The sequence below is a fragment of the Nannobrachium achirus genome (assembly GCF_963921795.1).
Source record: "Nannobrachium achirus genome assembly, chromosome: 14".
NCBI classification, from domain to species: domain Eukaryota; kingdom Metazoa; phylum Chordata; class Actinopteri; order Myctophiformes; family Myctophidae; genus Nannobrachium; species Nannobrachium achirus.
The window spans coordinates 30,592,136-30,614,933 of NC_137821.1; the positions used below are offsets into that span (position 1 = coordinate 30,592,136).

General features: G+C 41.2%; 1 protein-coding gene across 2 annotated transcripts; it reads left to right on the plus strand.

The window, feature by feature from the left end:
* Positions 1–4,072: 4,072 nt before the first annotated feature.
* Positions 4,073–18,515, plus strand: tnk1 (tyrosine kinase, non-receptor, 1). Of its 2 annotated transcripts, none has more exons than XM_080742017.1 (14): positions 4,073–4,340; positions 7,903–8,091; positions 8,621–8,691; positions 8,870–9,064; positions 9,610–9,762; positions 11,848–12,125; positions 12,684–12,810; positions 13,994–14,140; positions 14,908–15,002; positions 16,455–16,691; positions 16,955–17,022; positions 17,335–17,846; positions 17,935–18,030; positions 18,222–18,515. In XM_080742017.1, exons 2-14 carry the CDS (start codon positions 7,929–7,931, stop codon positions 18,378–18,380), a joined length of 2,301 nt encoding a protein of 766 aa, XP_080598143.1. In that variant the 5' UTR covers positions 4,073–4,340; positions 7,903–7,928; the 3' UTR covers positions 18,381–18,515. The 2 variants fall into 2 exon arrangements, with proteins under 2 accessions (XP_080598143.1, XP_080598144.1); XM_080742018.1 differs by having other exon boundaries at positions 17,335–17,800; positions 17,901–18,030.
* The last annotated feature ends 4,283 nt before the right edge of the window (positions 18,516–22,798 follow it).

Below are 22,798 nucleotides of genomic sequence, written 5' to 3' on the forward strand. Positions count from 1 at the left end.
TTATTTGTGAATGGGTTTTTACCTTGAATCGGGAATCAATAGGGTATCAATGGGAGTGGTGCTAATTCGAGTATTGGTCGATCTTCACATGACAGTCAGCTTGCTGCAGAATATAGTCACGTCGGCAACCACACTTGCAATTTCCAATTGCATTCTAGTATTATACACAAGAATGCTGTGTATAACTAGAAAAGCAGTTCCTGCAGAAACTGCGTGGGCTCACTGAAAACACACAAAGTTTATTATGTACAGTAGAAATGTAGACCTACACAATTAACTCTTTGTTAATTAACTAAATTGCACCACTCACTTCACACTGCGTGTGATTTCTTTTTTTTCCGTTTCAATATTTTTTATTATAAGGAAGACCTCACAAACATACACAAGACATCACTTAACACTACATCAAAACATACATAAGACACCACTTGACACTACGTCACAAACTTAACAGTAGACCATGAACAACAAAGACAAAACAAAAATAATAATAATAAAATCATAAAGTAATTATTCACACCAAGTACAATAATAATCACCCCCATAATACTACCACCACCATCTCTCCCATATCTCTGCCATCCATATCCATCACCTGCCTCACATTTGATAGCATTTTCTATTAGATATTATTCTCTGTCACTCCAATACATAGGACTCTGAACCACTCATCCCCCAGACTTGGTGCCAATGGCCGCCATGTTTCCACAAATTCAGCCAGTGTGCCCCGGAGCACACAGGAAAGCCTCTCCAAAGGTACCAGGCCCAGCACTTTCCCCAGCCACAGCAAGGTATCTGGAGGACTGTCCTCTATCCACTTGCTGAGGACCGACAGCCGGGCAGCATAGAGCAACACTCTTAGTAATTGTTGGTTTCCTTTTAGTAATGCAATATTAATGTCTGCCCCTAGGACATAGTAAAGTGGATTCAAGGGTATTTTAGCTCCAGTCAATTTAAGGATTTCTTCTTGAATAGAGATCCAAAAGGTCCTAATTTGTGGACAAGTCCAAATCATATGGGTATAGGTACCTTGTTCACTTTTACACCTAGGACATAGGGGAGAGCATAAGGGGTCATATTTACTTCTTATTACTGGGGAAACATGTAGTTTGTGTATTATTTTGTATTGGGTTTCATAAGACTTGTTTGAGCACGTTATTTTCTTTGCATTGCAGTGATTTCTTTTTATTGTCTCTGCCAGGCCGGATGGCGAAGGCCAAATTATAAAAAATTGAAGAACAAGCAATAATTACTGCGTATAAAGCTAAATGTTGAAGTTTGAACTACATTTTTAGCACAAAGAATGTGAAAGTAGTAGGATGCCAAAAAAAGGGGCAGAATAATATAAAGTGGGGACAACTAGTGTGTCCTCGCTGGAGCAAGCCCACAATAATACCATTTGACAATATTGGATATATCGACCCCATGGTGGTGTTATTAATAGGCTAGCTTACTTTTTACACCATTTTGAATATGTGGCCCGAAAGGGAAACACACTGTAGTCCTGGGGAAACTTTATTTTCACCACTAGATAAACTTTTTTGTGAATCAGATGCAATTGGAAATTGAAACATTTGAGGAGTGGTGCTAGCTTGAGTATTGGAGCTTCACATGACAGTTAACTTGCTGCAGAATATAGTCACAGCAACCACACTTGCAATTGCTGTTTTATCATTTGGTTTAGTCCAGTGAGTTCTCTGTCTGATGGCTCTGTGTTTGTGTACAGAGTTGGACCAGCTGGCTGAGGGGGCATCTCTCTAGAGTTTTTCTGTGTGTTTATGCCTTGTTATGGATGTCTGGGTCACTTTATTCACACACACACACACACACGCACACACACGCACACACACACACACACACACACACACACACACACACACACACACACACACACACACACACACACAGGGTTAGGGCATGACTGATGCTGTCAGGAACAAGGCAAACACAGAACACTGAATGACAGAAATCTGTTGTGCAGATGTAACTGATTGGAGCATCCTTACTTTTTAAAATGTTTTACAAAACATACATTAACCACTTCAACTCTATATATACTTTGGCTGTTTGAAAATAGACAATCTACAAGCCCCCAAAGCAAAATTAAGTGTTGTGAGCTTGTAGATCTGCTATTTTCAAAATACTTGTATATGTGACGAACTTGTGAAATGGGACATAAGCTACTGCATAATGAGCACTTTTACTTTTGGAACTTTAAGTAGCCTATATTTTGTAGCCAATACTTTTGTACTTACTTTACTACTTTACTAGACTAGAGTATAGATACTTTTACAAAAAAATATATATATTTCTTCCTCCACCACTCCCCTTGTCTTCAAATTCCCCCAGACAAATATGATGGTAGTATGGTGAGGTATACCGTGCCTCCTGGTGGCGATTTGTCTACTGAGTGCTCCTTTATCTTTTTTTTCTTCATTTTTGTTATATTTATCTTTGGTTTAGTACTTATTCTGTTGTATCCTGTGTGTCACTCATACTACTGCTGTTGCTGTTATGCCAGATTTTCCCTCCAGAGATCAATATAGGTTTCTATATTAACACTTTGAATGAACTTTCCCTCTGTTGAGAAATCCAGAGTGAGGAGTTGAAGGAAGTGCCAAGGTGCAAGGAGGGCGGTCTCCACTGTACGGCTGCATTTACATTCGAATTGCAGCCCACGTGAGAGGCAAAAATCCTGCCGGACTAGTTTGACAGCAGCAAGCCTGGAGGAGAGAGAGTGGGAGAGTCATTCCAGTTCCTTTGGCTCATGTGCCCCTGGCAAGTTTCGTCCACAACTGAAGTCAAGCATAGGCTACTGTAGTGTAGGCCAGGCCTACAGTCACTGTACATGACAAGAGAGACAATCATACCCTGTGTTGATACAGTCTTAAAGTAAGGCATACTATTTTAACATGACAGTTGCTGCTTATATGCAATTTAATGATCATAATTATACTTCATAAAAACAATGAATGTAGTAGCAGTTGAGGACAAAATATTACTCTGATCAATAGGCCTACTTAGCAACAAGCAATTTTCAAACAAGCCAGTCTGTTTGCAGTGGTGTAAAGTAGCCTACTGTTGCCTACTAAGTCAAAATGTTGAGGTATTTGTACTTTAATTGAGTATTTCCAATTTCCAATACATTTACTTCTATGCCACTACATCTCAGATTCAAATATTGTACTTTTTACTCCACTAAATGTATTTGAACACTTTAATTACTAGTTACTTTGTATATTTTGATTATTATTACAAAACATACATGAACCGGCAACAGTCCGCCATTCCGAAACACCGCTATTCCGAAGCAGGGTTAGGGTTAGGTTTAGGGTTAGGGTTAGGGTTAGGGTTAGGGTTAGGGGTAGGGTTAGGGGTAGGGTTAGGGTTAGTTAGGGTTAGGGTTAGGGTTAGGGTAAGGGTTAGGGTTAGGGTTAGGGTTAGGGGTAGGGTTAGGGTTAGAAGTCAACGTTCGGAATAGCGGTGTTTCGGAATGGCGGGGTGTAACCACATGAACCACTTCAGCCCTCTTTATTTTGGCCATTTGAAAATAGCAGATCTACAAGCTTGTGGATCTGCTATTTTCAAAAGATACTTAAAGTAGGCTACTTTTGGTAGCCTACTTTAAGTACATTTTGATTCTTGTAGGCTACTTTTACTCAAGTGCATTTAGAATTCTGGACTTTTACTTGTGACAAAGAAGGCTATTTCTATATTGCAGTATTGATACTGATTGATACCTACTTTTTCCACCACTGTCTGAATAGGTTACAGCAGTGGTTCTCAAAGTGGATTCCGGGGACTCTGTGGGTTCCTTTATGGGGGTCTAAATTGACCCATACAAGTCTGTAACTCTCCATTTTTACACTGTCAGAGTTAAAGGGAGACCTTGAATTTTGAAAGTTTGAGAAACACTGGGTTACAGGGGTTACAGACAGTTGTACCTGAAGTGCCAGGGGAGGGGGAGGACAGGTGGGAAGCAGGAAGGGGCGGAGACGGGAAGCAGAGGGTGGAGACAGCAGCTGTAACACACACAGCACACACAGGTAGATCTCAAAAGGGATAAGGATTACTTTGTGACTCGTCGAAAGAAAAGGAGAATGTAATAACAAGCCTCGCATTTAACAAGATTGCCGAAAACTATAACCAATAGTTAGTCTCCAATCCATACGCAACATGAGGATTACGTGACGCTAAACTCGGAAGCATGCTGTGATGTTGGGTCGCTGGTGCTCTTTTGGCAATATGGATTATGTCCTGTTGTTATGTCCTGATGTTTAAGGAACTGCTAACTGTCAATCTCCAGAACAACACTGGTGGTTATTTCTGTTAAACGGAAGGTAATTTTATCCCGTCCTTATCTATTGTGACTGGACTTTGGTTGAGACACACAGTCATACAGTATACGTCTTCATTGCTTTTAAAGTTATCGTGTGTGTGTGATCGAAATTATACCTTGGTTTATTATTTTTGTCTGCGGTTACACGGCTCAATCTTTCCAACAGTGGTGGAACAAGTAGGCTACTCACATTTTACCTAAGTAAAAGTAGCAATACCACATTATAAAAGGCCTGTGTTCAAAATGTTACTTGAGTAAAAGTACAAAAGTATTTGCATCAAAATATACTACTTAAAGTACCTAAATCTTACTAAAATGTTTGAAATTGTAGATCTGCCTATTATGTATAATATAGGGCTGAAGTGGTTATATGCATATTTTATAATATTATAATTTATATCTGAAAAGTAGTAACAAGTTAATTGTAGAGGAGTAAAAGTATTGAAATTTGGAAATACTCCAGTAAAGTAAAAGTACCTCAAAAGTGTACAGTACTCGAGTAAATGTACTTATGGTTACTATTTACAACACTGCTTTCCAAAGACTGTTACATGAAATCAAATATAGCCACCTGCCCTATCCTTTCTTGTGAGATAATTAAGGCTAAATAAACTTGCTTTACATTCAAAGGCAAAACTATAGGGATCTGTTTACTGGCGAAATAATTCCTTGCAGTGTTGTTTGAGAGGCACACCCTTTGATGACAAAGATTAGACTGACACAGTTACATGATTCTGTTCGTTGATCCATTGAGTGGTGAAATGTGTCATTGGTTCTTTCTCTCAGAGAGGGAATGTTTACATTTCGATTTGATATGGGTTCACTGCCCAAAGGAAGTAAACAAAGATTCCTTTCCTAAACCATTATGTCTATGATGGCAATATTTGCCTAACTGTTGATCATTTTGAATCTGAAGGCTAATTATATTATGCCTGATCAAAGCTTAGCTTACTCCAGGTGCTGCATGACTTGTATGTGATTAACCAGCTATAGTGTAGATACTATTCAACATAGCAGTCCACACACATTGCAGTTGACAGAGGATTATTCAGTAGTTGGTGTTGGTTAAAGATTGACATGGAGAGGATTATCTCAGCACAGGCATGCCGAAACTGACCTCTTTGTTTACCATTTCACATTGCTTTGCTGCACATGGCCTTTTAGAAATCATCTGCTGTGAATTGTATTTGGGTGTGTTTGGGAGTTGTCTCAGTAAAATGATTGAAACAAAATCCATCTCATGCCCAGGCTAGTCTCCTTCCTTTTACTTTTACTTTTAAGAGTGTCAGGGCAATTTGCCTATGTCCTGTGTGAATGTTTTATACGCAGTGGTTCTCGGCCTGTGGGTCAGGACCCCCAGGGGGGTCCCCAAATTATTTTGGGGGGTCCCCCAGATGATTAACTTAATGTGCAACATTGTTTTCTCACTCAACAGTAAACAGACCAACATAAAGTTTAAGTGTATAGAGGCTAACCGCACGTTTCTAAAGTGACAATTTAAGGACTTTTTGATACCTCTAAAATGACAAAACATTGGCCAAATTGTCAAATATTAGAGGAAGAAATTGTGAAAATAGCCGATCTACATGCTCAAATAGCCTCGCGTTGCGGAGGTGTTGTGAGCTTGTAGATCGGCTATTTTCACAATAGAACTGTGTTGTACAAAATGTAATGCATCTAGTACTCTTAGTGCTCGTCAGGGTGGGGGGTCCCCAGTTCATAATATGATTATTTTGGGGGTCGTGGCCTGAAAAGGTTGAGAACCACTGTTTTATAGCATGCCATTCGCCAATCACACCCCACAGAAAGGCTTTCAATGCAGGCACACTGTAATTCTTATAACCCAGCATATAAAGTCAGTCATATGTTAAAAAGTGTCAGGAGTTTCCCGGGTAGTTGACAGAGGAATGTGAAGGCCTCCCTCCACTGAATCATGCCCTCCACTGTAAACCAACTGTCTGATAACACGCAGGGAGGCTGCTTTATTACAGTACCCAAAGACCTGCAAGCAAGGATTTATGGCTATTGATACATAGCTTTAACATTTTTGAATGTTCATAATCAAGAGAAAGTACTACAAGCTTTTTCTCTTAACTGCTGCAACACTCTAGGCTTCTTGGATAACCTCAGTAGATGTGAGTATTGTGTTGGTGCCTGCCTGGTGCAATTACATTAAATGAAGATGGGACTGTTGTGTAAGTGAACGTGACCATGACAGAGATTCAGAGTCATCCTGATGTTTCCTAGTGCAATTTCCACACAGTGTGTCTTCAGTATTGTTGCAATTGAGTATCTTGAAGTGTTTGTAGATACTATTACATAATTACCGTGTGAAAAAGATCAGGTTGGACTGGTAGAGCACCCGTGTACTGTTGACAAGTTAGCATTTCCATGTCTGCGTTTGTGACACTGCTCCTAGGATTCCCTGGAAGAGCATACATATAGGCTTATGTAAAAGCATCTTTGCACAGCTTCAACAGCATCAAAACAGGCACTTCTGTCATTGGACTTTGAGGAAAAACGTCAAAGTCTTCCTTTTTCTTGCCCAGCCGCTTTCCCCCATAGCCACCTGTTCCTCTCTTCCTTTGTTTCCTAACTGCTTTGTTTTTCCTATCATCTTTCACCCCTTTCCATTATTGCATCCCATCTAATTTAGGCTGTGTACTGTAACTACACAGTAACATCTGTGAAGTGATAATTTAAGAGTGTTGGTGTAAAATTCTGTCCCATTTACCAAAACAAGAGGAAACAGTATTTTTTCCACCATATTTCTATTTTTAGTAAGTATGAAGGGTGCTATTCTTAGGACTTTGATACAATAAACTTGAATCAGCACATAAAGTAAGTTAATTGCCTGTTTGAATTTCACGGCACACCCAAACTCATTATACCTTATTATCACAACACAACAAGGGCTATTCTCTGCTTCCACATGACACAACAACACACTCTGTAAATATAGTTACACTCTCAAACATGAATGCTACTGTTGTACCTGATGCTGTGCATACCCAATGTGCAATATCAGCAATACTCTGTATACACTTGTCACTTTTACTTTTATACACACATTCTCATTTTAACATATTTATATACTGTGCTCGATATAAAATTACTTTGTAAATAAAGCACACTATAGCCTATCCGATAGCTGATCAGCTGAGCTGTTTTTTGAGCGGTGCTCCTGGAAGGAGCTAAGCTCCGACTTCTGTCTTTGTCCGGGCTCTGAAGCGTGGCCTACATCTTGGCACAAAGCACTCAAAGTTTGTTGTACGACCCAAAAATGTCTGGGCTCTGAAATCTGGCCTACGTCTTGGCAAAGGGCGCTAAAAGTTTGTTGTACGCCCCAAAAAATGTTTTATTTTTTCATAGCTGAGCACATTTACACTTGAAAAGCAAACAAATAAAAACTTTGTAAAAACAGATATTAAATACTTAAACTGGATTCGGACACACTCACACACAGAGTTAAATGAACATTTAACAACACATGTGTGAAAGATAACACATCAGCCCGTACACAGATGAACCCTTATAGTCAGCTTTGCTCTTTTTGAACCCAGAGTGGCGGTGCCTGGCACCGACGGTCATGGTGATGGACCAGGACACTCAGTGGCTCTACAAGCTCCTGGGCGAAGTCCAGCTGGAGAAGTTCTACCTGCGCGTCAGGGATGGCCTCAACATCACCCGCATCGAGCACTTCGACTACGTCAAAGAATCTGACCTGGAGCAGATCGGCATCAGCAAACCTGGTTAGTCAACCACACAGGCCTTTGATCAATGCTGTAATTACTATGAGGATTACAGTATGTTCACAAAGTTATGGAGTCAGTCTAGTTCCAGGAATGAGTCTTTAAGTGTGCATAAAATGCTGCACACATGTCAAAATTGAAAATTATGTTGTACAAATATAATTTGGCTTGGAATTATACTATAGGGTGAAAATAAAAGCAAAGCATAATATGTGCTTATAATCGGCTATGTTTTTTATAATAATTTGGAAATGTAGGTTTATAGAGAATGTTTTCGTGGTGAATAGAATAGTTCTAATTTGCCATCACAGCAATGTTATCTGGATTGCACCTGAGGCATACAGGGTCAAAAATACAGCCCAGTGAATATACTTTAGTACGTTAGTAAATTGTTAATAACCATGAAACAATTAATAATTTAGGAATTGAAAAAATAAATAAAAGAAAGCTGATTTATTTTTCATTGTCTGACTCAAACATCACATTCAATATTAACCGTACCCACATCTCTTCTGTCCATGCCACCCAGCACAAAGAAGATTATGGGATGCCCTGAAACGCTACAAGATAAACTCACGTCCACGGTCCTGGATGGCCAAGGTACAATATACTTTTCACCCATGTTCTCAGAAGAATGTATCAATGTAAAATTGCCCATTTTGACTATCTTTCTCCTTTGTTATAACCCTTACTAGTTTTGTGGTGCTATTCATGTGTTGGTAAATGTTCCACCTTCATTCCATAAGAACATAGTTATTTCATTCATTAGTGTGCACAGGTGGTTGGTGTTCGAGGTGGTCCAGAGGGGGGCGACCAGTGGAGCGGCGTGGCTCCGGGGCAGTGCCAGGAAACTGGAGCCCCAGCTTTACCGTGTCTCATCCAAGACAGTGAGCTGATCCTTGGAGAGAAGCTGGGCTCTGGTTCCTTTGGAGTGGTTAAGAGGGGAGAGTGGCACACCCCTACAGGGAGAGTGGTGAGGGACTTCAGCCTACATACTGTATTTGATGATGATGGTGGTCAGATTAGGGCTGCAACTTATACCTTTTTATATCAATGAATTAAGTGTTATTTTATACTTTGTTGTTACTTGTGCAAACATTTTGAAAATAGCCGGTCTGAAAGCTCAGTTCCCCCTCACCAAGGGAGATATTAGGGTTCTGGGCTACAGGCAATACTCTGATACAGTACATTCACCCCTACATTCTTTCCACTCCTCTATATCAGTGGTTCTCAAAGTGGACCAGGGGTTCTGGAGGGGGCTCCAGGGGTTCTTCAGCGAAATTAGGAACATCTTAAGAGTCCTATAGTATTTAGCTGATCTACAAGCTCACAGCCCATGAGACGTAATTATGTCTCCATAACAGAAGACTGGTGAAGATATTGTCTTCACCAGCCTTCTGTTATGGAGGTCCCTAGCACAAAATATTTTCAGATGAGGGTCTGCAGCCAGAAACACGTGAATTCGGGGGTCTTTGACATGAAGATGTTTGAAAACCACTCTTCACTTTCTCTTTTCAGTTGCCCGTAGCGGTAAAGTCACTGAGGAGCAGTCTATCAAGACACACAGAGATGCTTACAGACTTCCTTCAAGAAGTGACCACGATGCAGTCACTGGATCATCCCAACATCATCCGCCTCCACGGTGTCGTGCTCACACACCCACTCAAGATGGTAATGTTTTACAGTTATTTTTCATGTAACATCATGAGGCCAGATCCTTTTTTACTGTATGCCTTTGAAAGAGGTACCCGGCTACCCTTCTAAGGTAGTAACCAATTTTGGCTCCAATCTGGATGGGAAAAGAGATTTGGGCTGCCAGTCTGAACAAGGCCTGTAAGTCTGTCTATTCTCACAAACCACTTGATCAGCACCAAAGTTCTTGTGCACAATGTCTCTAGGCTAACGTAAAATCCCACAAATTCTTGTTCACATGTTCTATACGTTTTGAAATATTTAACTTTTTACTTTGAAATCACTTATGGAAGTCAGATAGGCCAAGATTCTCCAACTTTGTGCACAGAAGACATCATTGGCTTGAATCTTTCAGAGCCTATAGTTGTTCTTTTCATAGAAAAAAAAACCTGTCAGTGAATCTGTTTGTTCTAGTGAAGCATTTTTATACTTGTGTGAAGTATTTATAAAGGTCACTATTTCCATTTGGGCAAAGGAGACCTAGACGTCACCACACTAGTCGTCATGCCCACAATCAGCCAGCCTGTACAGTGCAGCTTTTGCCGTGTACAGCGTATTGGGATTTGTGTGGCTTTGTTCTCAAATGACACACACAGTAACTTAATATCGATAGCTAAAGACTGGACAGAGAGGCCATGCCATTATTAGACTCCATGTTTTGGCTCAGTAATTGATTTTTGTTTCCTCTATGTGAGGGAAGCAAATCGGCACTGCCTTCCATTCTCCCATCACCAATTCCATTATTTGCTCTATTGAATCATTGCAGGAGATTGTGGACATTGAGTTGCATTAGGAGAAGTGATTTGTATAGTTCAGTGGGAGGGGACTTTTACTTCATGAAGGTATAAGCAATAGTGAGCCAATATGTTACGGTCTATGGATATTTATTAAATAGAAGCAGTTTGGAGGTGAATTCATAAAACTAGCCCTTACCCGTTCAAAGATATGAGCTCCGAAATGATGTGCAGTGTGTGGATTATGGGATGTGCACTGTGCACACAGTATATGAGGGATGGAAAGTAACTTTAACTGGTGCTTGCATGCTAATATGTAGGAGCATCAATGTAAGAAATACCCGTTCCATTTAACGGCTACAGAGATACTGTGTACCGATCTGCATGATTTTGGACATCTGTAACAGGGCCAGAAGCCCCCCCCCCCCAACCCCCCCCCCCCCCCCCGCCCGCCCGCCCGCCTGCCGCCCGCCCGCCCGCCTGCACACACACACACTCCCCCTTTGTGTGTGATTGTGCATGGCCTGAACAACAGCGCCCCTCCCTTAACATGTGTGGTCACAAAAGGTACTGAATAGATATAGATAGACCATAAAAATGCTATTATACAGCATACGATTCGTGAAAGTGACAAACGGGCTTCACAGTTATGTCAGGTGTGTTCATATGCTGATGGTGATGCGATTTCAGATCAATTGCTCCAGCCACCGAGGAGAAACGCTGAGACAGACAGACACTCACTCAGACAGACACTCAGACATTCGCTTAATTATAGTATAGATGGAGCAGCAGTGGCTCAGCAGGTAGAGCGGGTCTGGGTGCCAGAATGTTCCCAGTTTGATCCCCAGTTCATCCTGGCGGCATGTTGAAGTGTCAAGACACTGAATCCCTAGGCTCTCAAAACAGACGAGTTGGCTCCCACTACTATACTATACGAAAAAATGAAATAAAGTGTAACCCACGTCATTTCCTAACTTCTATTTCGCCTGTTAAGTCGTGTAAATAAATACATTTTCGTGAACTGTCGAATTTGTTGAAAACCCCTCCAGTCTGTGGAGCAGATGATAGCTTCCAAAATTACAGACTCTTAAGAAAGCCTCTTGTAGCATTTGAAGATTGTGGAAAAGATATTAGCGACTAGAGAGACTACTGAAACCCTAACTGCTCTTGATTAGCGAGTTGGTGCCTTGCCTGGTTTCCTTTGAAGTTGATGTGTGTGACTGTCTGTGAATGTGAAATACATTGTAAAGTACTTTGAACGGCCGGAAAGACTAGAAAAGTGCTATATAAATGCATTCTATTTACCATAAAACGTCTTTCCTTCCCCTAGGTAACAGAGTTGGCCATGTTGGGCTCACTGTACGACACCCTGCGCTCTCGACAGTATGAGTATCCTCTGGTTCGCCTCTGGCTCTTTGCCACGCAGATTGCCGCAGGCATGGCTTACCTGGAGGGACGGAGATTCATCCACAGGGACCTGGCTGCCCGAAACGTCCTGCTGGCGTCCAAAGACTTGGTCAAGATTGGTGACTTTGGCCTGATGAGAGGCCTGACCCAGGACACGGACCATTACGTTATGAGTGCACACAGACGGATCCCATTCGCATGGTGAGAGTTATAGAGAAGAGATTAGGCTGGCACTGTATAAATCACTGGTTCCCAACCACTGGGTCGCGGACCCATTTGTGGGTCGCGGACACACTTTTATGGGTCCCTTAATTTTTGTTTCCTTTTTTATTATTATTATTTCAAAACATGTTCAACAAAAAAATCCCCCAAAAAGCGTTTCATGAATAAAACAAAAATCCAATGATTTTTCTAAGTAATTTCATTAATAAATCAAATAAAAATATAAGAAATTCCTTAAATTAGAAAACAAATGTCTAAAAAGTAGTGAAAATAGCTGCGTTGTGAGCTTGTAGATCTGCAGTTTTCACAAGTTTGGGTTCCTGGCAAACCGTCAGATTTCTCTTTTGGTTCTCGAGCTAAAATGTTTTGGAACCACTGCTAGAAATCTACCTGGAAAAATTCTGGTCTAGATTTAGATTTGTTCTGGTAATTACATTTAGCATAGTAAGCCATGTGGCCTCAAAACATTTCTCGAATAGGGTTCATGTGGTAAATCTTCGTCTGTCCCTTTGTCTCATCCATCTCCTCCTCATCCAGGTGTGCTCCAGAGAGCTTACGTGTGGGATCCTTCTCCCACCTCTCTGACGTGTGGATGTTTGGCGTCACCCTGTGGGAGATGTTTACCTTCTGCGAGGAGCCCTGGCTTGGTCTGTCTGGCAGACAGGTGTGTACAGTATCTGCTGCAACACAATAGGGCATTCACGAATAGATTTTTAGTATTCGAATTATTCGACCTCAAAGTATTCGAATAGTCGAATATTCGAGAGGCGAACCATTGTGAAAATAGCCGATCTACATGCTCTCAACGCCTCGCAACGCGAGGCGTTGTGAGCATGTAGATCTGCTATTTTCACAATATTTATCTGCGGAATCGAGTCACATTAAATGTAATGCCTACAATTCCAAGTGCTTGTCAGGGTGGGGGTCCCCAGTTCAAATATGTTTATTTTGGGGATCACAGCCTAAAAAGGTTTGAGAACCCCTGGTATAGAGCATTAACAAATTCATCCACCAGGGGCATTCTTATGACTTCCTATCTAGTCAAGCTTTATAAACTATATATTTTTTAAAGAGAAAACAAAAAAAAAAAAAAAAAGAAATAAGCGAATATTCTACTTCGGTGAACAACATCGAATAGTGACTTTGATATTCGAATAGTTGAATATTCGAATATTTGGTGAATGCCCTACAACACAATAATGACACACCATAGAGCTAAATGTTTTGAACGGCCATTTCTATTCTGATCAATGCTGTGCATTGTGTCAAATACAGAGCAGGAATTCATTATTCCATGGGGAGTCTCAACATTGAATTTGTTTTATACTTCATTTTATTCTATTCTTATTTATTAAAGGACGTCTTTACAATATTAGTTGATTAATTTGAAACCTTTCCTGGCTAGCCTTCTGTCAACCTTTTTATAGTGGCCAAGCATGTTATTTCTACCCCTTTTATCTTTTTATTTGATATATTTTCTTTTACCATAAGCACATATTTGTGAAGAGATTTGTCACAGAAGATTAGAAGCACTATTCCTTAAAAACTCAATTTATTGTCATTATTATTCTTGTCAGGATGCGTTGATTAGGTTATCCATAGCAGTATTGGGTCTCCCAGTAAAGTAGATGGCTATGAAGTGTGAACACAGAAGTACCTATCTATACTTGACACACCAGTTCTTTTGTTGTTAGTAGTGGTGGTGTTGCCTCTGTTTGTATCTGTTTGAGTCTACCGATCTGTGTACATGTATTTTGAATTAAAGTCTTCAACCACCACTATAGCAGGTTCTGTTTTCACAATGTTATTGTCTCTCTTGGCTCAATCTCTCCCCTTTGCTTATCCAGATCCTCTTTCGTGTGGAGCGAGAAGGCGAGCGGCTGGAGAGGCCTCCAGCCTGCCCTCAGGAACTGTATGCTGTGATGAGGAAGTGCTGGGCCTGCAACCCCGTGGACAGACCCGCCTTCAGTCAACTCACTACTCTGGTAGCAGAGGTCAGTCAACATGCAGGGACAACTCTGGCACCTCTTAATGCCAACAATAGGATGAATCCTCACTGGATCTAGTGATATTTTGGGGGATTGCAAACCAGTAAGACTTTGGCAAGATTGAACCTGCTGCCTGAGTCACTTGTGAACAATTATTACAATTATTATAATTTGCACTGCAGTCCTCTAGTTGGTGATAATGCTCATGCATCTGTTATTAGTATCGGGGAAGTTACTTTTAATATAGTACATATTACTTTAACTTTAAATTAGTATTTTATGTTATGTTAGAATACAGTACATTCTGTGCCAACTAGTCTGTTATAATACATTACTTGTGTTACTGTTGTGTTACTTTCACAAAGCAGCCTAAGCATAATATTAAAAGAAGGGAGGCTAATTAGAATAGAAGAATAGCACATTAATGTTATTGGTATTTAACTGATATTGTGGCACATACACATATCTTTTTGGGGTACACATTTTTATGTATTTGTTGGAATCTTAAACGATTAACATTTTTGAAAAGTAATGTTCTAATGTATTATTAGTACAGTAATAATAACCTATTTGTAAGATTATTGCATTATGACTTTGTTACCACTGCTATTACTAAGGAAAAGTAATATGATCACATAATGCATATATAATGTCCCCCCAACACTGTCCATTATAGTACTGTATATACCTAACTATACAAATTATTTGTATTCACTAAATCTGTATATTCACCCTTTGATTCACCTCTTTACCGTTTCTGCCCATCTCCTTAGGCTCAGCCAATGGAGGTGCAAATGATGAGAGACTTTGCAGAACCCAGGAAACTTGCACTGCAGGCCAGTGACCTAGTGACCGTCATAGACCATGGGTGAGAGAGAGAGACACAGAAGAGAGAGAGAGAGAGAGAGAGAGAGAGAGAGAGAGAGAGAGAGAGAGAGAGAGAGAGAGAGAGAGAGAGAGAGAGAGAGAGAGAGAGAGAGAGAGAGAGAGAGAGAGAGAGAGAGAGAGAGAGAATAATAGAATAATAGAAACAGTGGTCTATTATTTAGCTCAGTAACAGGACTTAAAATGTTACTTTCTCAAAGCTGCATTCCAGCCCTCATTTGACTCAGCATTCTGGGTGACGTGATGCACATGGAGCTGACAATGGACAGTACATCAGATGACAATAATATTGCACAACTGGTATTTCCAATTTACATCGTTCCATGACTTGCATGGCGCTCTCAACCTGTGGGTCTGGACCCCCAGGGGGGTCCCCAAATTATTTGGGGGGTCCCCAGATGATTAACTTAATGTGCAACATTGTTTTCTCCCTCAACAGTAAACAAATCAACATAAGGTTTAAGTGTATAGAGGGTATATGCACATTTCTAAAGTGACAATTTAAGTCAATTTAATACCTCTAAAATTACAAATGAAACACTGTCTAAATTGTCAAATATTAGAGGCAAAAATTTTGAAATTAGGCGTTGTGAGCATGTAGATCTGCTATTCAACTCTTAGTGCTTGTCAGGGTGGGGGGTCCGGTCCCCAGTTAAAATATGATTATTTTGGGGGTCCCCAGTTAAAATATGATTATTTTGGGGGTCGTGGCGTGAAAAGGTTGAGAACCACTGGTCTGGTCTAATCTACTTGTAGTGTATTCAAGAGCCAATATTCTGGAGCCAGGAGATGGCATCCGTTTAGATTGTACCCATCTTTCAGTAAACTGGGGCACTTATTTTCATATGGAATATACTAGATAGCCACCTGGGGGCACTCAAATACATGGGATTAATGTTACAGACTTGAGGTGATAACGGTGCTTGTTTTGATAGCGAGGTAGTTGGCTCATGGTTTACCAGAATTCTCCAGCTAAAGCCCAGGATAACCATTTTGCCTGATAATGTAATTAGTAGGTCCACAGAGAACCTCTCTTTTTGAGCAGTGCTAACCTACATGGCTTTGTGTGTATGTATGTCGGTATGTCTCAGAGCTTGGCATTGGCCAAGCTTCGTGAGACACTTAATGAAATGAACTCATAAAAGGTACTCCTCACTTTACACTGGGTGTGATTTTTACTATGCAAATTGCTGAAAATAGATCTACAATCTCAAAACGTGTGCCGTGACCCGTTGTGATCTTGTAAAACGGTTATTTTCGCAGAATGGTCGCCCCCAGAATAGAGATATAGGCACTTGTGTGATGCGACCGTAGGCATGAGGCCACATGCTGTAGATCAGAGCACCAAAAATACAATATTGAATAGTCAATATCAGTGCACAGTAAAAAACATGTTTTTGTATTAATTTGGAGCTTGACTTATTTATTTGTGCAGGCTGGAGTTGAGTGAGTGGAAGGGACAGAACCAGAGGACTCTGGCGGTGGGGTGGTTTCCTGCCACCCTTGCGGCACCATATATCTCTGCCCCCAGCAATGCTGCCCCCAACCCCGCTCCAGCTCCTCTCTCTGCCTCATCCCACATCTCTGCCCCCCTGAAGGGCAGTCTGCACCACGCCGGACATGGAGACATACGCCCTGAGCGCAACTGGGGCACGCCGGAGCGCATCGAAACGTCAGTGAGACTTAGCTTCAGATCAGCTTAGCTTCAGGTTTTTTGGAAATAAAAGCAGCGCTCAATTATGCATTTACAAATTCAAAGTACTCAGTACTCATAACAGAAAGTAAGCTTTCTGGTTTAAGACATACAGCTGGTATTATGTAAAAGCTATAATTTAATTCTGGCCATTACTTGAACTATCCAGGCATTGAATATTGATCTTCTGTCAGGTCAGTATACCGGTATTTCTTGTGTGTTCACTATTACCTCATTCACAGTAGTGGAAACTGGAGGACTCCGCTGGCCAGCAGGGAAAAGGAGGGCTCCAATCTCCAGAGAATGGCAGGTAAGAGCTGCAATATACTGCAGATGTACTGTTGGTATTCGATGCTATTCAAACACCAACAAGGGTCTGCGTGTTGTATCTGTTTTACATGTTTTCCTTTTGTCACTTTACTACTGCTTTTGTAAGTAACATACAGTACTGGTGGTCTGACATGTTTAGCATATTGAATCACGGTATACAGTACTTCACATTAGTGCCGACCATTTTCCATAGCGTTCTGTGGTTTCTACTGAATGTTAGACTGCTATGGATGCCAGAATGAGGACACTATGTTTCATGTGGTTAAGTGAGTCTCTCTCTGTTATCATACAGGTATAACCCGCAGCCTAGAGTCCGTGCTGAGTGGGCCCCCCAATAAAGAGCCGGCAGCTGGCGGGGTCAGAGTAGACGTGCAGGGTAGACCCACCCCGAATGTCATGGTGGCCCGTAGCATGGTAATGCAACAGGACACCCGTAGGTTCAGCGAGGCCAGTATTGTACCCCCTCCGCGGCCTCCACCCCCTGCCTTCAAGCGCCCCAGGCCTCAGGTGATGGTCCGAGATCGCAGGCCCACGGTGCATCCGGTCCAGGTCTCGTCGTGGCCTCCCCCTCCCCCACAGATGCTCCCCCAGTCCCAGCCACCACAGCCCCAGGCCCAACCTCAGCCGGGCAACAGTGGCAGCAATCTGGCCAAGATGGCTCACATGGCCCGATCAACCCCACAGCTGGACGATCAACCAGACAGCAAAGATGGAAGGGATCGAGAGAGGGAGAGAGTCAGAGAGAGGGAGAAAGAAAGGTATTCGCCTCAAGTGCAGCAAACGAAGGACGCTCTCATCTCGAAGGTATGAAATGATTTATTTTGTCCTATACTTAAAGTCCAAGCACTTACTTTTCAGGGTGAATGACCCAGCTTCTCTGCTACCTCGTCAGGTTATGGAGGCGGTGCATGGGGTGACCATTGAGGAAGCCCATGGGGCTCTTCGCCGCAATGACTGGAACCCAATGAGAGCTGAGCAACAGCTAAAGGTTCGACCATCAGTTGACTAATTCTAAAAGATAACATTACATGCTCAGTGCTCACCTGTTTGTTTGTTTTTTTTCAGTTGAGTTTGGTAACACGCTTGTACAAGAAGTTAATGGACTAACAATGTGGCATTTACTTCAAGGCATCTTTGCCTTGTTAACATAATTTTTGTCCTGCTCCCTGTCTCTCTCAGCTGGAACAGCTGTACTCTCTGAGCTTGTGTTCCAGAGAAGACTGCATGCGAATCCTCTCCAAGTACCAATGGAACCTCCAGTCCGCCAGCCGCTACCTCATCCGGATGTCCCGGGACGACAGGCCTGGACCAGTCATCAGCGCCGAAAAACGGGTTTAAAACAAGTTTAGAAAGAGGAACAAGAACAAAAGAGGCTTCAGAGGAAAGGAGATGACTGATTTTAAAAAGAAGCTAAACTTAAAGGAGTCATCCAGACCAAAACACATATAGGGTTAAATCTGTCTTTTATCATACCCCTTTATACCTGCTTTAGTCCATTTTTTTCATAGCTGCCCCTGTTGCTAGATTTCGGCTGCCCCTGTTGCTAGATTTCGCAGGCCCTCTCATAACTAACAGAGTGTATAGCCTTTATACTAGTGCGGTTATTTCTTCAGCTTCAAAGTTAGTCTTTTTTTATTGGATTGTGTTTACACAACGTCCTGAGACCAACCAAACCGCTGTTTTGACCTCACAGGCACCCTTACTTGTCAAACCAACCCCTCCCTCCCCTCCCTTTCTAGCCTCTCCTCTCCCTGCTCTGGTGCAGAGCAGAAGCCGTTTGACAAGTAAGGGTGCCTGTGAGGTCAAAACAGCGGTTTGGTTGGTCTCAGGACGTTGTGTAAACACAATCCAATAAAAAAATACTAACTTTGAAGCTGAAGAAATAACCGCACTAGTATAAAGGCTATACACTCTGTTAGTTATGAGAGGGCCCGCAAAATCTAGCAACAGGGGCAGCCGAAATCTAGCAAAAGGGGCAGCTATGAAAAAAATGGACTAAAGCAGGTATAAAGGGGTATGATAAAAGACAGATTTAACCCTATATGTGTTTTGGTCTGGATGACTCCTTTAAATTGCATCTATTCTTATCTATAAATCCAGGAATCGCTGTGTTTATGTCCCTTTTTGCCCATATGGAGATCCCAGAACTCTCTCAAGTTGGTGCATCTTACATGACTGACATAATGGATTGGCCTCAAAGTAAAGTACTCTGATGGGTACTGACGTCACAGTACATGGTACCCGCTGACGCTAACGGGTAATACACTAGTATATACATAGGAGTAACTTTTTCCGACAGCTGTTTTTATATTTATATTGAAGTGTTAGCTACAGCATCTGTTTGTTTTTTATAAATAGTTTATTAAATGATGAATTTGTATATATTGTAGTAATTGTATGTTAATATAATAATTGGATATTGTAGTTAATGATTATTGTCATCAATAAATTCTCGATGAGTTGAACTCTCAAAGCATTTCCTTTCCTTTGCAAGCACGCGGCTCATGGCAATTGCAGCAGCGGTTCTCAAACTCTTTCATGTCAAGGACGCCCAAATTGACACATATTAGCCGCTTAGTCCATTTTGATCTCTGGAACCCCAATCTATACGAGACTCACCATCATCAGTGTCAATTTAACTCTGAGAGCGTACAAATGAACCCTAACAGGTCCATTTGTCTCTATTTGTACACTCCTATACTATACTATACTATCCTAACTAAATAATTTGGCTGGGGACCCCCTGGAGCCCCCTCAAGGACCCCTGGGAACCACTTTGATAACCACTAAATTACAGCCCTTTTGTTTTTAAATTAAATTCTCTTAAAGGGGCACTCCACCACTTTTCAACCTATGTTCATATAATTGGTCCTCACTCAAAAATAGCTTTTTTCTTTTTTTTCTTTTTCTCAGAGGAGGGCTGTGGGCAGGTCAGAAACCCATTGTCTTGTGACATCATCGATTGCCAATCCAGCTTATAGAAACTGCAGGCTTTCTATTCCTGAAAAGTTGCAATTTTAAAGTGGAAGCCATTGTTCTCGCGATAATAAAAATCTAAATATTTTTTTCAAAAGTATTGATTAATTTTTTTTTTTGGAAAATGATGTCACAAGACGATGAATTCTGAACTTCCCACAGCTCTCCTAGGAGACTTGGACTGAGTAGAAAAGAATTGTGATATTTTATCATGAACATTAGTGAGGACCTATTATATGAAGAGTGGTGAACTACTCCTTTAAGTGTCATAGCTATTTGTACAAAAGACATTGAAATGGCAATTATGAAACATTGTTATGATAATTATTATCATTTATGACCTCCAACATAGTTGGATGGGGTTTATGTGTAAAATAACCCGCAGACAGGTGGCCAGATTGTCATGAAAGTACGAGGGAACGATAATATGAAATACATTTTGAGGTTGAAAATGTCAAAGGTCACAATCAAGGTCAAAATCGCAATCCATATCTCTCAAGAATGGTTGATGGGCCTGCATTCCTGGTGGAAAAATAGATTAAGTGATGTCATCCTTTGCTATTCATGTGCCATCACTGTGCCATCATCAAACGACATGGATGGGCAGATTTTCAGTAAAATTTGTTGAGAATGACATACACTGCCCTAAAGAGGAAATATCTAGGTCAACATCAAGAACAGATGTGTGGATTTACTTTCTTTGGGGTCAAAGAACAAGGTCATAATCACGGGCAAAATTACGCTAAAGTGGTAATACCTTGACAGTTACACGTAGGCTACATAATATGGGTTGGCAGAGGTTTGCACTCTCCTACTGAGTGCACTATTTTCTATTGTAATGTCCTGTTGAATTATAGTGAATTTATACTGAATCAGTCTGGATTCCAGGCTAACGTTTTGGTGCACTCCAACTTAGTCTACACTTGGAAGTGTGAATAAACATCCACATTTAAATCATAAATAGCATGAAACAAGTTGTACATCATGGAAACACACAAGTGTGTCAGTCCGTTTAAGAAACAAAGTTAAAGGTCTTCAGTGCTCTGGAATTTACAGTAATGAACTGAATGAACTGCCTCTTCATCAACTTGCATTTCACACATGCTCCCCAGGAGAGGGCGTGGTTTAGTCATTATTTGTGTTGAGGTTTCCCCTTTCTTTTCTTCTTACAGTATGTGTGAGTGCCACATTTGATTACATTGGTCTAACAAGACCTAATCACCTTCACTACAGATATAGTCTCGCGTGGCCAGACTGTTGGCAAATAGTTTTCTGGCTACGCGAGACTACTGCAGACGCAACTGAACTGCCAGGCCTAAAGCTGGTTGCACGAGCACAACTACTTTACTTTAGGTTTTAGGGTGAAGTAAAGACTAGAGCAGCTGACCATTACTGGAAGGGGACTCTGTACTTGAGGGTGGAGAATTAGAGTGGATATCCCTCTAAGGCTAGGATCAACTTTTCCAATTGCAAACAGATGTCTTTCATGTAGCAGGGCTTTCTAAACTAAGGCTGATCCATCCCTTATCCCTTCCCTCAACAGGCATGCTCTGTCATACACGTTTTGCATTTCAACAATTTGTTTAGAAGTAGGACTTTTATTCATTTTTTTTGTAAAAATGACATTTGGAATTACAAAACAACAGTGTCATAGAAAGAAACACAATACAAAAAACACATTTTAAGGAAACGTGACTTATTGGCTCATGCCAACTGCAGGTGCTGCACCTTACATTGCAAAGATGTGTTTTGATTCAGCATCTAACATACCAAATAAATGTTATTACTATAAAGTACAAATGATTTGGCTACTTCCCATTTCTTTGATAGTGGTCACTCACGCCATACACAGGCTAAATATTTAGAAATCACACGAATAATGCAGGTAGAAGACAGCACAAAGTTATTATTCTCTTACATCATATCAACAGATAAGCAATAGTACAAAAGTCTATCTAGAGCCTTGACAGAGCAGAGAGTGAGGGTCTGAAACCACTTATGGAATCCCAGCTTCACAGGAGGCACACCCATTTAACCTCACACGACCCATTCATGGTTGAAACCAGACAGACTATTCAAGTGCAATGGGTGACGTATGCATAGATTACTGTGTATTCCCTCCACCATGCCTCTGTCAGGGCAGCAACCCATCAGCCTCTTTCCACTGGCCCTAATGCAACAGGAATGACAGAACAAAAGGCCAAACCCAATGGGGGTTTCCATTTAGCAAGACGTCACATTATTGACTAGGAACCTTAACTTCTCTCTTTGTTTTCGATTTCAACATTACTGCTGCTGCTTACTTCCCTCTCATACTCTTGACCTTACTCCTACTTCTCTGTATTCTTCCTTCTCTCTCTCTTATTGCATTGGCAGTGATTCAATATGGTGGTGTTTACCGTACACCCCGCCCAGGAGGTGGGAGGGGACTCTATTCTGTTGCTAGGTCAGTTTCCACCCAGAAGACCAACACTGAAAGGCCACACGATATAAACACAAACTAGGCTGTACAGATAGTGTTTGAGCTACCTATACTGAACATAGCAAAGGCAACGAAAGGGATAGTAGGTCATGTAGGCCACACACTATACTGTGTAGTGTATAATAAAAACAACAGTACAGTTATTTTAGGCAAGGATGGAAGTAAAAGAGGTAGCGAAAGAGCACTGTGACATTTAACATACATACATTCTGTTTCCTTTTCTGAACATATTTCTTCTACTCCAGGGGTCTTCAACATTTTCAGGCCAGGGACCCCTTAGCTGAGAGAGCGAGATGAA